At 37.9% G+C, this 16,484-nt stretch overlaps 1 protein-coding gene across 2 annotated transcripts in view; it reads left to right on the top strand.

Moving 5' to 3' along the window:
* The window catches only part of relt (RELT TNF receptor), a 28,893-nt gene extending 13,359 nt beyond the window's left edge, over nt 1-15,534 (top strand). The window contains exons 5-11 of one of the 2 annotated variants that reach the window (XM_088345410.1): nt 749-804; nt 901-1,152; nt 7,749-7,817; nt 7,901-7,979; nt 8,904-9,275; nt 10,495-10,623; nt 13,041-15,534. In XM_088345410.1, the coding sequence (XP_088201536.1) occupies nt 749-804; nt 901-1,152; nt 7,749-7,817; nt 7,901-7,979; nt 8,904-9,275; nt 10,495-10,623; nt 13,041-13,044 (961 nt within the window). In that variant the 3' untranslated portion in view covers nt 13,045-15,534. Of the gene's footprint in view, nt 1-748; nt 805-897; nt 1,153-7,748; nt 7,818-7,900; nt 7,980-8,903; nt 9,276-10,494; nt 10,624-13,040 lie in introns of both variants that reach the window. The other variant, XM_088345409.1, reaches the window with a different exon arrangement.
* The last annotated feature ends 950 nt before the right edge of the window (nt 15,535-16,484 follow it).

Here is a 16,484-nt window from a genome sequence, read left to right as displayed (position 1 = left end):
TCTGTAAAAATACAACTTGCATGATTGATTGCTTGATACAGTAAATGACACAAAATATTCATAAAGATTAGGAAAGTTCTATACTATTGGGCAGGACTTAAACAAATGTCCCACCCAGAATCAGTGTGAGTCATTAATAGCACCTAATGACTATGTTTATTTGAAGAAAGTCAACAATAAAAAACATTTTTACCACTTTGGAAAGAATAAAAATGTAATTTTACCACGCTGGGTCTTAAAGGATCAAGGAAGGCAGCGATGGCCTCGTTTTGTGTAAAATTTGACAAATACGTAAGCTGTGCTCCCAATCCCTGCTTCAATTGTCGTAAAATTTTTGATTTAGTGTCACTCAATCACTTCCAAAAAGTTAATCGAGTGCCATGAAAATCAAGATTGGCATGGTTTAAAATGTCAAGGTCTTTAGGGGTGATTAGACATGGAATTACACTGTTATTTTTGTACATATTACATCACAGTAGCTGTGTATCAAGAAAACTTTGTTAATTTGGTAAATACTGGACATTTAGGTTCGTGTCACTCTTTTACAATTTCTTGCCAAACTTCAACCTATGCATGCACCAAAGAAAATCGAAAAATCTTCAATAAACTTTTGTTGAACATTTATTTAGCATTGTTTGCATAATAGAAAATTCACAAAACTGTATTAACCATTTTTTGGGGGGGGGAAATAGGAATCTGTCTTCATTCTGCAAAATACGGTCTTATTTAACATTTACATTTTTTACAGATTTACCTCCAAACCCAAAAAGGGAATTGCTTCAATGAAAGCCCCCTGTGTAAACAGTGAGTATGTTTGTTTTCTTCTTCAAATCCCAGTCTGCTTGATTGGATATCTTAGAGGGTCAAATTAAGTCCCACTAAATCTTTTGTGATTAGCAGCAGTGCACATGAGAAGCGTCCGCACGGTGGGGCAAGGCTTAGTGAACAGTGACGGAGCACCGGTCAACCACACAGTCATGCGCACTGCCGAGGAGAATACGACAGAATATGCCGTGTTTGCCTTGGTGCCCATCTTCTGCGTGATGGGCCTGCTTGGTATCGGGATTTGCAACTTTCTGAAGAAGAGAGGCTGCCGCTGCAATGCTGAGAAAGATGCGGTTGATATCGAGTCAGCTGCCACCCGGAGAGAAGGTGAGCCACAGATATTGACATAAAAAACTTGTTTCTGTTTTTTATATTAATCATAAATAGTAATATCAATAATATCAATACAGTAATACCTCTTTTTTGTTGGGTTGCATTCCAAAAATAGAATAGAATAGAATAGAATATACCTTTATTGTCATTGTTACAAAATGGGTTAACATATTGTGACAACGAAATTGGGCATGACACTCCAGTTTTACACATTCACAGTGAGGTATGAGCCAAGAAGATAAAGGAATAGGTCCCGCGATAGTCAAAACCTGCAAAGTAAAAACCCTTTTTATTTATTTACTTCTTACAGGGTTTGTACAGGTTCTTGAAACCATTGAAAATGCTTGAATTTTATTTTTATTTATTTTTATTTTTCAAGGTTTGAAAAGTGCTTGAATTTTGGGTGAAGACCTTGTAAATGCTCTAAAATGGTTGCTCTGTTTCTCAACAAGTTTACTTAAAAATGACGCTGACACTGCTCTCTGGTAGGTTCGCTTCTCCCTCATAATTAACTGCAGCTGGCATTCGTTTGTATGGCATTGTCCTATTTAGTGTCATTGCCCCCTATGGGTCAAGCTCAAAAGGACAGGCAAACACAGGCAGAAAATGGGTGGGGCGACTGTTTAGCCAATTAGAATGCAGAACAAAATGCACGTTGAAAATCCACGATATACCAAAACCGCGATAAGTAAACAGCTACTGTAATCAGAATTATCTTTTTTAACATTGATAACAATGTAGTGAACATTGTTTAAAAGACTAGACATGGCACCAGCTCAATTTACTTGGCTGGAGCTAGGGTCTGGGTGTGGTTGGGCCAAAACAGATTTTACACAAGAAATCCTCTAAGTAAAACATTTCACTGTTCTCAAATATATTTTTCTGAAAATTTTACACAAATAAGTTCTAAAAAAAAAAAACATCAAAAAATTAATATAAAAAAAAACAGTCATAAAATAATCCATAATTTGGGTAGGCAGAACTTGCATTAAAGGGACAGTGTGTATACTACTTGACCACTTGATGATGCTCTATTGTATGGTACAACCGAAAATGAATGCTAAAAAGCACAAGAAAGAATACAAACTACAGAGACAAAGTTACCAAACTGCACCCTTTTTCTTCTTATTTTATTAGCCACCATGTCGCAAGGTTTTATGTTTTTTGATACTCGTAGCAACTAGATGGCAGACAATGCTCCCTTTAGATGAGGCTCATGTTATGCAGAAAGATACAATCTTGTCACCCTACGAGTATTTTAAAACATGTGCATTTATATCAATGTCGTGTATTTTTTCTTCTTTTTTTTTTTTACTCAATATTGTTTGTTAAATTATTTTTTTTACCAGCATGGGGGCGCTGAATACACACTGTCCCTTCAAACGTTCATATTAAGGCAAATGCCTCAAACTATCATTGATATATTAATAATGTAATTGAAACCACCTTAAAACGGGGATATAGCTCAGCTCTGCTAGATGTGACAGGACAGAAAATTACAAAAATTTGGTCCGACAATAATCCCCGGAAGGCTTCACAAAATTCTCAACCAAATCAAGAGTAAGTTATTAACAAGAGAGCAGAGTTAACATTATACGGTTGAGTATGCCATTGTACAAAACTCATAACAGAAGAAAATCAAAGGTCTTAATTTGTTTTTTTTTCTTGTTCATGCGGTATCAAGGTACAGTATATCGAGCCATTACTTTAATGAGTTCCTGTCAGATGAAGTTGGTACAAAGTTTAAAGCTTTTCTCACACTTGATTGGAAAGCAAGGTGAGAAAATCTTTGTTGTCATTTTAATTTGTACGATGCCGTGCAAGAATGTCGTTGATCTTGGTGTTCACACGTGTCATGTACAGCTGAGTCTGTGCAATGTAGCTTATGCAATTGCACATTTCACAGATTACTTGCAACTCTAAACTACTAGCTTTGTATGCTATGTAATTATTCAAAATTATTGTTCGTGTATCCTGAAATGCTGCTTGAGCTTTAGAAGTCTCTCATTGCATCACTTATTACTGTTGATTCAGTCAAGACACTAAACATGAGCTATTATATTTAGATGCTTTTTCTACCTTGGGAAGTTTGCGTTGACAATCTTCAGTTCAATGGTGCAGCAAGAACCTGAAGGGCAGGTGTGCACAAGTAAACAGATTTACTAACTTGAGCTGGCTTTTCTCTCTGAGCGACTGGCGCTAGGCGTGACAGCTGATGAGACATACGTTTCTCTTTTGAACAGGTCATCAGAGCCTGAGCACAGCTGCTCTGGACAAATGTCTCTGGTACACCCTCTCACTGCTGCTTTTAAACAACATTGTTTGCCCAAGGAATATAATGAATAGTGATTTATCAAGGATGACTGCGGGTTGGACAAACATTTCGAATTGCGGCCGCATTGGGTTAAACAATTTTATAGAGGGGCCAACCAATTTACTTATCACCATATTTTACCATACCTTACCATTTTTGTGCAATTTATGATCAGTCCATAAGACCACAATTGCATAACACTGGTGACAATGGGGATCAATTCTGATTCTGACCCCTCTTTTAAAATGCCAGCTCCAAGATATTTGAATCTGGTGGCAAGTACAAGCTCTTGGTGGTTGATGGTGTTTGTGGCGATACCTTGGGTCGTTGATGGTCCTTACCTTTTTTCTGTGGTGATTTCTATCCTATACTGGGTTGATGATTTACCGGCAATATCATCAGCAGGTCAGTAAGGTTGTGTCCCCCAAAGGTGATTGTACCTTCACTTTGGTCCAGGACTTCGGTCATGATCCTCTTCAGATAGATGTTGAATAAAGTTGGAGAGAGAATGCAGCCTTGTCTGACACTGACTGTGGCTTGAAACCTTGTTTCAAACAGACTGTGGTTTGAAACCATGGTATCATTAATCAAAACCGCACTCCTGGCATTGGCATACAGCTGTTCAATGGTCTGAAGTAGTTACTGGCCCATGTTGTACTTCCATGTAGTAGCCCTCAAGACAGTCTCCCATACTCTGTCAAATACTTTCTTGAAATCCAGGAAGACTGGATATATGTGTCTCTGCTGCTGTTTAAACTTCTTGCTTTGGACATGCAGATATCCATGCAGATGGCCACTGTGCTGTTTGACAGATCTTTTTGGTACCATGACTAAAGATAGTGTGATGATGAGATAAAAACTTGTGACTTTTCATGTGTCATCTGTATCCTTAGTGGCCTAATAGATAGGATCCGTCATGCTCTCTACCGTGGTTCTGGTTAGGTTCCGATTACATTCACTATTATGCAATTGTGACCAGTGATATATTCTTACTGATCAATCAATGCAAAACATATTGTACTTTTTTTAATATATGTGTCACTCTAGCCCTAACTGTAGTTTTACTTCCATACACCTTATAGTCCAGTGCGCCCTATATATGAAAAACTAGCACAAAATAGTATTTTTTTTGGGGGGGGCTAGTCTTGTAATTCTTTATTGGTTTTTAGTGTATAAAATACCTTAAATCAACTTCATGCTAAATACAAGCAAATTTTAATAATTATGCTACCAGTCAGTGACTTGTTGACTATTAAAACAATTAGTTTCAGACCTATCAATAATATCAATATTTGAATTGATCTGCCCACCCCTGGTTAAAGTTGTTTTTTTGCTTGTCATCCTCCTTGCGAAATATGAGTTGTTTCTGCACTATGGCATCATCTCAATCCCCTTACTACTTTTTCTCTTTCCTTCTCCAACGACACGTCAACCTCATGTGAACATGACACTCAATCTTTAGCTTGTTTCCTCTCTCAACAGGATCAATTATTAAATTAGGTGCTCACCACATGCTTTACGTCTCCTCTTTCACCTCCTTCCTAGCTTCTCTTCCACTGTTTTGGTTGGCAGAGAAAATGTAGCCTTTAACAGTAGGTTACTTTGCCACATTTCTTTGCCTCTTTTGTCTCTTTTTCATTGTTATGTAACCATTTTAGGCACGTTGTGTATACATCCTCCTTGTTATACAGTACTCTTATAGTACATACAGTTCAGCCTCTAGCACATACAGTATGTCATCAACTTCAGTTATGTGACAGAGGCCAATAAGGAGGACTGGGTTAAACTCAGTTCAGCAAATCAAATGCTGAATGTGACGTGTAGAGTAGTAGAATTAGAAGTTATGAGAATTCTTTAGTCCGCTCCTTCGCAACATTTTCTCGAAACTAAAGCATGTTTAAAATCAAATTCCCATAAAAGGCCAACAGGCCGTGTTTGTTTACAGGCCCCTACTTAAACAGAAGTATTTTCCATCCTTCTCTGGTATCGCTTGCTTCTCAGTGGCTCTGCTGGTGTTATGGGTTGCAATGTAACCTCGAGGGCCGCGGTATTCCATATGCACCATTTCCTGTACCGCGAGTAGAAATAGTGTGCGGGTGGGATCAAATCGAATGCCTTTTCCTATGTCATCCAGAACCGCGGTGGTCTAGTGATAGCACTGTGGATTTGGGCTTGTAATTCTTATTGTTATTATTACTAATATTATCATTGGGCTGAGCTGCGAGAATATAGTCAAACATTTAACCAGTCTCCTGTACATAAAAGGTGGTGGACCACTGTGCTAAGGCACAGAATCCCAGAAATTGACGTTCACTGTGTAAGCAGTACTTTAAATTGTAGCAGACAGTCACAAAGGAAGTTTTAAATTATCAACATTTAACTAATGAAATGAAATGAAATGATCTGCATTTATATAGCGCTTTTCAAGTCAATGACTTCCCAAAGCGCTTTACATTGTGCTTTAAATTTCCCAATAGCGGCCGTGATCTGTGCAGCCATGCAAGGCGCTAACCTGCTTATTGGGGGTATTGGGGGTTCAGTGTCTTACCCAAGGACATTTCGACATGTAACACGGACAAGCCGGGATTCGAACTGGGATCCCTTAATCCTAAAACGATCGCTCTACCTCCTGAGCTACTGCCGCCCCAACTAATGCATCTTTGATTAGGCATGACTGTTAAACAAAGGATTTACCACAAAATTCTAAAATGGACCACATCATGAACTACAGTAATTACTTGTTCGCAGGAGTTGCGTTCTAAACCAAACCCGCGATAGTCAAAAAGCGCAAAGTAGAGACATTTATTCATTTATTTATCAAATACTGTATTATACATTAAAACCAGAGAACAGACCCTATTTATAGGCTCAAGTACTGTATTGTAAACATTTTTACGAATAATTTCCGTACTGTCAAATTATAATTTTAAAAATAACCTTGCTGCTATACTGCATTCCACTTTAGCATTGAAATTGATTTCAGGACACTGTCCTTGCTTCAGATCATATTTATTTGCCATTATGCGGACAATATTTGGTGAACAAAATAGTTGCGTAAAATGCTTTTACCTTACTTTAGCACAGGGGTTGGGAACTTTTTGACCCAAAGAACCAAACAAGCAAAAATATTTTAATTTTTTGGGGTGGGGGAGCCACACCATATATTTTCAGACAAAATGTAACAAAACCGCCAAATTCGCTCTCCGGAAAAAAGCTAATTCTTTAGCATACTTTATTTTACTGTGATTATTTAATCAAATATATGAAATAATGTTCATGCCAAAGCCTGTGCTGCATATCAATATAAATATACCACTTAAAAATGTTCTCCCGCCCTAAGTTACTTAAGAGTGTTGAGGCTAATTTTGATTGTAATTTTTGTCTTGATAATGGTTTCAAAACAATGTACAAGCAAAGGTCTTTTGTAAAAGTGTCACAAAATACTGCAAATGATAATGATATCGCAGTATTTACCTTTGGCACAGACTGCAATGAGTGAGAGAAAGAAGGGAGTGCCTTGCACAGTGTGCAGAGATCCGCCTACCTCTAACTCAAATTGCTCTGAGTGATTCTCTGGCATTTTTATTAAGTTTGATCAGTGGGTTTTCATCATAAAATACCTTAACAGCAAACTTGCATAGTTCAATGAGCTTCCATTTAAAGTGTTTCTTCGCGACCTACTGCCAAAACAGGGTATGTTGGTGTGACACCCTGACTGTAATCTGTAATTGAGAATGTACTCTTTCTACAGTAGACTGAACCTTTAATCAATTTAGTGTTGCTTCGGCTTTGCATGTACCAAAATCGGGATGTAAAAACTTGACGCCTTAGAGAAATGTGCAACTGTCAAATTTTATCTCCAAACCATGTGTACTCAGCCATAGGTTCCTGACCCCTGCTTTAGCATGTCAAGAAGTCCAGCTTTGTTGGCGATGGAAAGCATTTCCTTCTGCCTTTTGGTGATTAAGTCTATCCATAGCGTTTTGTTGACATGATAGCTTTTAGAGAAACTCGAAATTGAAAAGGATTTGCGCGTACGTAATGTAAGTTGACTGTGTAAAACTTTATAGACGCACAGACAGACACAGGCATAAAAGGGGCTGGGGGACTGTTTAGCCAATCAAAAAGCAGCAAAACCGCAAAAAGAAATCCTCAATACAGTGAGGGATTACTGTAATTTCTTTAATGTGCAATAACAAAATATAGCGTGCCTTGCTGACAAAATACTATGGCCAAATGTCTTTTTAAATGTGTCTTATGTTCTTTTATGACCTAGGTGATAATTACGACGACTTAAATGAAGACACCATCGGTGTTCTTGTTCGCCTTATTTCCGAGAAAAAAGGTAAGGGATTTTTTTCCCCACTATTGAAACCCTTTTCATGTGATGATTCAATTTAGTAATAAATTATATATGTTGTTTCTCAGAAAATGCTGATGCGTTGGAAGAACTTCTACAAGAGTATGAGAGCAAACAAATGGCATCAAGCAAGGTCTCCTCAGTCAAGTAAGTCTGCATGCATAGTCGCCTGCATGTGTTTCACCATGGTCTCTATGAGGCAGTCAAATTGAGGGAAAATCGAGTAAATATGGTCTGCCAAAGATTTTGTTCTATTCGGACTTCAAAACAGTTAGTACAACATTTGTTTTATTTATTTTTTCTTTTTATTTATTAACCAAAACTTCTTTTTTTCTAAAAATCAGTGGTTGGCTGTGCATTTCACACCTAGGCCCTCAATAGGCTGAATAAATCCAACTTCTGGCTATAAAACTTTTACTGCAGCTACAGATATGACACATATAAAAAGCATCAATAATAGACTCATTAAATTACAATATTATTTAGGAAAATATCTATATTTTATTCACCAAAGATCTTTTTGGGTGCAAAAATTCATCCTCCTTTCCATCTTCATGAAGATTTGAATAACTGTGTCAGAAAAATTTAGTGCGTTCCATTTCCATCAATAAGTTGTTTTCTGTCGCCATTAGAGCTATTGTGGAAAGTCAAGCCTGTCCTGTCGTATTTCTGGCATACGTTTTTATTCGATTTAGAGCTGAAAATGTCCGTTTAACAGAAGCAGTGGACGAGGGAATTATTTTTCAACTTTTTGTCATCTAGTCTCTGGTTGAGTGTGGGATATGTCAACGCTCTCACCGCCATTTGGGTTAGTTTCCCATTGTAAACAATGTTTTGAGAACTGAGTAATGATACATATTTATGCTATAAGTAATATGTGCAAGCTTTTACTGTTGTCTCATTTTCATGCTCCTATAGTCTCGATTTTATGCGCTTTATGTATTAAAAATAAATGATCAAAGACCATTTTTCTTGGGGTGTGCCCTATAAGCTGGAGCGCCCAATATTGCTGAAAATAAGTCATTTTAAAACAAATAAAATATAACATTTTGTTGTTGTCTTTTTCCTCAGGTTCCCGATGTTGGCAGCCTTGTCATCATTTTGTTCCCTCCCAAGGCTTTGTCCCCATCAGTCGCACCTTCACACCATCTCCGGCCTCTCTGGCTTGGGAGCAATGCACGGCTACCGGTGCTCCAGATGCGCCCAGAAGAAGTGGCCTGCTCTCCTTATACCACCCCTGGACTCCCTTAAAGATCCAATAAAACCCCCACAAACCAATATAACTTCCAACTCAAAATCATCAACAGAGCCAAGGAGGGACACCCTGCTGGCAGGAATGTGCCCAGACACTTCAAAACCTACCGTGCCAAATACCGTTCAGGAGACCGTGGAGCTAAATGACGGGAAAGAATGTACAGAGTTAAAGGTTGTGTCTGTGGGAAGGTGAGGAGGTTTCTTTGTCTCATTGATACGTTTAAAGTTTACTAAGTACTCAAAATAGGAGAGCAAATGCCTTTACATTTTAAACATGCAAAGAGAACAGGGAAGAGAGGCTTCAGATAAGAAATGCCAGCCTGTTGTAAAAGACTTTGTTTCATTTTCAACAGGAATGGAATATAATAGAAAACATTTTGGCCTCTATTAGGGTTATAGTTTAGTAGACGCTCAAAATAAGGAGAGAAGACATCAATGATTTTTGAACTTGCAAGGAGAACAGGGGAGAGCCCAATTCTCCCATATGAAATTCCAACCAACCAACAAATCCAAAGTGCTGTAAAGAATTTAAGTGCAAAACATGTGAAAAACTTAAAAGAAAAAAGACTTAAAAGTACAAAATGTACTGAAAGCTATGTAAAAGTAAAGAAAACTTCTGAAAAGGATGAAAAATTACTTTATAGTCACAGTAAAGTGAAAGATATATAGGCACCCAAACTTACAGAAATAATTTTGTTTAATGGCACCTGGTCAATAAGAAACCCAGTGTTGCTCCAAATGTCCACCCGATGGCACAAAAAAATGACCACCCGATGGCACAAATATACCATAAAAGAAGAAACAATCAACATTGTCAATACAAAAATGAAAACGGCTTCTTTTTTCCTGATTTTTTTTTTATAGTTATCATTAAAAATGCTTATCTAATTTGCTATAAACTGCCGTAATAATCTACAGAAGATTCATAGTATTTGGAAGCACAGGCCATTTGGCTTATTCATCAAGTCACATTTATTATTGTATTATATTGTTTAAGGAATCTGGTTTTATGATAGGTAAATAGTTTAGTCGACCCTCAAAATAAGGAGAGAAGACATCAATGGATTTTGAACTTGCAAGGAGAATAGGGGAGAGCCCTATCTTCACATAAGAAATTCCAACCAGGGCCCTTTCTTTTTATAACATGCTATGTTACAAAAATAGATCTCCTCTTAGGGTGTTGAATCAAAGAACATCACCGTAATTGGCTGATAGAGAATATGATGTAAAAAGTGCAAAATGATCAAAACAATGAACAAAAGTGCGCAATAGTGGTCATAATGAAAATTAAAAAACTGGCATCCTATGCGATCTTCTTTGCAGGTGTTCAATATTGATAACAGAATGAACTTATCAGCCACATACTATGACTACATACTATGAGTCTGTTTGCTTATCTTTTGAACAGATTTCAAGTGGCTCAGATCGCCGAATATAAACCAGTCATAGCAGAAACAAAGGCACCATCCCAGGACCAACGAAAATCTCTTTTTGGTGGAATTCATTTATCTTCCTCTTCGTTGGCCGGCCTCATAAGGTATGTGCAAATGGTTATCTTGACCCTCTTGTCCTTTTTTTTGGTTTGTTTTATTTTTCTCCTAGTGTTATTTTTACACTACGGAATTGATGACATGCTAGCAAGGGAGCCTTTTAAAACAATTACAGCCCTCTGAGTTCGTTGTCCAATTACTTTTGGTCCCTTGTAAAAAGGATATAATGAGTGTAAAGTGCTATAATTATTAACCCTAATTTTGATTTGGATGTGGAAATTCTCAAATTGCAGCTGAGATTGTGCACGTTAATCCCCCATTCATTATGTAATTCCCTGTTAATGATGTTTGCGTTCATGTAAACAGCTAAAATAAAAAACAGTCCAAATATTTTAGGGACTAACTGTTATCGTCCGCCATCTTGCGTCTACGGGTGCCAGAAACACCCAAGAACTTCTGCAAGGCTGGGTGAGGTTTGGTCGCTTTGAGTCTCCGTAGTTTGTATTCTCTCTAGCACTTTGTAGCACTAGTTTAAGGTTGCACTATACCATACAGCGAAATCTAGTGGTCAAATCTTACACAGTGTCTCTTAACTCATTCACTCATGCCATAATGTATAGTTTTTTCTCTCTCCTTATTAAGATTAACTTGTCTTCTCTCAGTGGTCAGCATCATGGCATGCCCTGTAGCGTCGCTGCATTTCAGTTTCACTTCAGATGCCATTCCCTGACAAATACAGGCATACAATTTCAAAATATTTTTCGGAAGTATCCATCAAATTAATACATGATAGTTGGATAATAAGCAGTAACAAGGGTACAGTAAGGGTGGGGGTAATTTTATGCTTTAGTTAGCCATGTCTACTAATGTAATAGAAAACAAGGTAGTACACAATGATTACTGTGAAAAATCTTTAACATGTTTATTAACTATACTATATTCGCAAAATTACAAAAACTTACTAGTTCTCACTATCAATAAGCAAAACTGGGTGGACATCTTTTCCTCATCAATAAACCATAAGAAAACATTGATAAAGGGTTGATTGAAGAGTCTGCGATTGGCTGGCAACCAGTTCAGGGTGTCCCCTGCCCACTGCCCGAAGATAGCTGGGATGGGCTCCAGCACCCCTGTGACCCTACTGAGGATAAGCGGTGCAGCTAATGGATGGATGGATGATTGAAGAGTGGTAGTCATTCTTAAAAATATTGTTACATCAGAGAGTAATGCGACTAAAATGATAGCCAGAAGATGTTTAATATAGAACTCTTATCAAAGTAACAGGGGAGACAGTTCACACTGGGACACAACATATTTTACAGATCCATCCATCAATTATCTGCACTGTTTATCCCAAGTAGGGTCGCAGGGATATTTTACAGATTTCAAACGTGAAATATACATGAATAACTGAAATTGACATAGGTAAGGAATATTATCACGAAGGCAATACAGGAATGATGAAAAACCACAACTTTGTTAGATTTTTCTCACTTACATTTGTAACGGAAGATAATCAAACATGACTGGGGACTTATCATTTAAGTGTAACTTGTCAGAACCCGATTAGACGGTGGACCCAGACGCGTAACGTTTTCACACAAGCTTTATTTTACGGGAACGGGGCAGTCATGCGTGAGAACACAAACGCCAGCGATTCGGCGATAGCTGGGCAGAAGAGATCGAAACCAGACAGGACAGACGGGATCGATACCACATACAGGATACACGAGCAGATACCGGACAGTGCGGGACAGACGTGATCGATACCGGGTACTGGAGAAAGATACCAGACAGGATGGGACAGGCAGAATCGATACTGGATACTGGGGCAAGATACCGGACAGGACAGGCAGGATCGATACCAGATACTGGAGCAAGATACCGGCCAGGATGAGACAGGCGGGATCAATACCAGATACTGGAGACTGGAGCAAGATACCGGACAGGATGAGACAGACTGGATCGATCCTGGATACTGGATACACGAGCAGGATACCGGACAGGGTCAGAATACAAGTCTTGCAAGTGCAGAGGTTTGTTGACGGTCTGACAAGGAGTGAATGAGAGCGCTGAGTTTAAATAGGAGGGAAGCCAATCAGGCAACGAGCAGCAGCTGGCGCCAAACGGGCTGGCCCAAGTGAGGGCAATGGGCAACCGTGACAGTTTTTTTACTACAATCAGAGTCATTTATTAAGCATGAATTTATCCTGCATACATATCATTGTGTCTTATGTTCCATTTTCTCATGAAATATACCATTTGATGTCACTGAGACTCAGAAAGCACCGAATAACAGGGAGGACCCAGAAATGTCTGGCGTAGAATGAGTGAAACGTCAATTTAAAGTCTGCGTTGTTGAAATTTTACAGGGCTGTACTGAGTCATTGCTATTTCTACCAAATGTTATGACGGCCAACAATACTGCCAATTAATATCTATAAATGTTTCTTCCCTTTCGCAGGTAACTCAAAAAGTTGGATCGTTCTACTACCTCTGACAAGACAAACCACTTTTGCAGATATGAAGCAAAACACCGTCACGTAACTACTGAATCCATCACTGCTGCAAGAGTCTGTTTCAAAAGGAGCAGAACAGAACAAAATAGACTAAGCTGAAGATTGTTGTGGATCAGCGTTAAGTGGAGGACAACAGAGAGGTTTATGCTATATTATTGGGCTGGCCTTTGTATTGGCTCTGCACCTTCAGAGCAAATGTGAGAAAGAATACATCTAAGTGGTTGAACAGCCATAACAAAATATACTGTACTTTACTCAGGCAAACTCTTGGCTTACCATTTGTTTTTCCCACAGTAAACAAGAGCCCAAGAGTTAAAGTCAACATATTTATTGCGCGTGTGTGTGTGTGTGTGTGTGTGTGTGTGTGTGTGTGTGTGTGTGTGTGTGTGTGTGTGTGTGTGTGTGTATAAAGTGAGGTAAACATTAATGTGTATTTAGTGACTCCTAGTGGTAAAAAATGTCATTCGTTGAAAAAAAAAAATCCTGATTTTGATAACACATGAACTATCATGTAACGGTTCATTTTTCGAATACTTGTTGGTTGAGGAATTTGTATTTATTTTTCTCTCTTCTTTTTGTTTTTGCTTTTTCTGCTTTTTCTCTTTTTATCATTGTTTTCTTTTTAAATTTGTATTTTCTTTAGTTTTTCCTGTTTTTCATGAGTACTGTCTTCCTGTCCCCTGAATTTTCCTTTTTTTCTTCTTTCCCTTTTCCTCTTTTTCCTTGTTTCCCTTTTCCTCTTTTTCTACATTAGTTGTTTCTATTTTTTCTTTTCTACATTTTTTTGTTTTATTTTTCTATTGTTTCCTTAGCTCGTGCAGCAGACACACTGAACTCCTAGGGAAAGAAATCAAGACATTGTTCTTATCTCCAAAACTTGTGAAATGCAAAAAATGAGAAGAAAAATGGTGCGTTTTGGTCACTTTGAGTCTCCAAAGTTTGTCTACTTTCTTTGTTGCACTCATTTTCAACTGTACAGCAAGACCTAGTGGTCAAATATTACACATTATACCTAAGTTTGCCTTTTCTTCTACATGAACCAAACTTGGAGGAAGCAAGAAGAAACAATCCCCAAGCTTGTTGATATGGTATCTTCTATAACATCTGATTGTTTACTTAAACAGAAATGATCCTTCTTTTACCCATCTTTAATTTTTTTATGTGGCAAAACAACATTACCGCAGTGTTCACTCAATTGCGGATTTATACCTGTGACCAAATTGTTTTTAGTTAACGTAAGACATTTTAAGATTAAATATTTAAGAAACTCGAGAAAATTTGTGAAGCCAGTGTTCCTCCTGGTCGCCTGCATCTGCTCATTATTGATCATAATTAATCAGTGTATCCTTTAATCAGAAGTATTTATTCTATGTTTGTATTTCAAAACCTAAAATTATTACTCATGTTTTTATTGGAGGGTGAGACATATCATCGGTGAAATGTGGGGGAAAACTTTAGCCACATCGGTCTTGCATGAATTGTTAAACAATATAATATACTAAAATAAGCCTCGAATGGCTGTTTTCCATTAGAGCATCACACTTTTGTACCCTTATTTCAGGACTTCAGTCTCCATCTGGACTCAGTCTTACTCTTTGGGTCTTTCATTCTGGTCTGGAAGAGTAGAATGTCTTTCTGGGAAAGCTGTTGAGTCATCAAAAGCAGTAATGCAAGTCAGCTTTTTTGGGGCAGTTTTGGGATAACTTATCTGACTGCCTATAAAAGATGGTGTTGATATTTAATGTTTTACTGGAATGGAGAAAATGCTGAGTCAGCAGGACCTAAAGTGCCGAATCAGATTTTTCGGGGCATTTTCACATCTAAGGTAACTGACTGCCAGAAAAAAATGGCGTTGACATTTACTGTCATTCTGGCCTGGGCGAGTGGAATATGTTCCCGGGAAACAAATGAATCAACTAAACCAAACATGCTGATTTAGTTTATGGGGGCATTTTTCACATCTAGGGTAACCTACATGACTTAAAAACAAACAAAAGAGCTCTACATACATAAGTCTTAAACAAAAACAATAAAACCCATCCCACCACAGCTTGGGATTTTTTATTTTTTTTAACAAAACCATTTCATTCTTCTAATCCAAATATACTCAAACAATGTTCAAAATATTCTTAAAAAATCAAGCCCAGAACCAAAAATGCAATCATCAGTCAGTTAAAACAGAAAAATATAAGTTTAAGTTGAATTTAAAAGCCCAATAGGTATTTACTGTGAGTTTAGTGGTTTCAATTGACATATTTCCGGATTTCAATTACTGTAAATAATGTTTTTAGCACTTTCAATCATACTATATATATTGTTACCAAGACTAACACGTTCCTAGAATGGCGTTTTCCTCGAGCATAATTGTTTGCTGGATTTTAAAAAAATGGATCTCTTTGTTGATGTTTTAATGTTGAAATAAAAGGCAAATATTTTGAATGTTGTTGTGTCCTTCTATTTTGATTGGATGTTTGTTTTTTTATGTGCTTTATCGCCATCTAGTGGTAAACTACTAGTTAACAGCCCTGAAGAGCTGCAGTGCGTTTAAAGTTATTGAACGATGGCGTCTTTTCCTCTAGTTTTAGTGTAACAATGACACTCAGGATTGAGCGGGAATATAAACATTAGATCGATCAATCAAAATGTAATCTTATAAGACAAGAATTAAAAGTCAAATTGCTGTATAAAAACATTAAATAAATCAAAATAACATTTTAAAAAAACTCCCTTTTCCCCACCAAACAACCCAGATGCTGAATACACAAACACTGTCAAGAACCAGAACCGGATCAGGACCCAATCGCGTGACATTCTCACACAAGCCTTTTATTTTATGGGAAATTGGGAGTCATACACTTTAGTCAGATGGTCTGACGTGGAAAGACAGGAAGCCAGAGACCGACAAGATCGATTCCAATTGCCCGAGTTGATATCGGACAGATGGGGTCGACAGGACAAAAATAGACTGAAACAAAACTGGAAACCGAAATTAAACAGGACAAAATAAACAGAAACAATACCGGACAGGAAATGCCAACAGGAACAGGACCGTGTTGAAACCCACGTCTTGCAGGGCAGAAGTTCCTTGACGGACTGACAAAGTAAGAGAGCGCACTGAGCTTAAAAAGAGGGAAAGCCAATCTGTTAATGAGCCGCAGCTGGCGCCACACGGGCGGGCCCAATTGGTCGTCATGGCAACCGTGACAAACACGCACAATGGTTAAAATAAAATCAAAATAACAAAAATGAGAAATTACGGCAAGAACGGCATAGCAGTGGTTAGTGCATGTGCGGCACATTTCTGAGGTCATAAGATCGAACCTTCCTGTGTGGAGTTTGCATGTTCTCCCCGCGCTTGCGTGGGTTTCCTCCGGGCACTCACATTTTTC

Source organism: Urocampus carinirostris, chromosome 10, assembly GCF_059441175.1.
Source record: "Urocampus carinirostris isolate Australia breed hairy pipefish chromosome 10, RoL_Ucar_1.0, whole genome shotgun sequence".
NCBI classification, from domain to species: domain Eukaryota; kingdom Metazoa; phylum Chordata; class Actinopteri; order Syngnathiformes; family Syngnathidae; genus Urocampus; species Urocampus carinirostris.
This window is presented reverse-complemented; position numbering and strand designations above follow the sequence as displayed.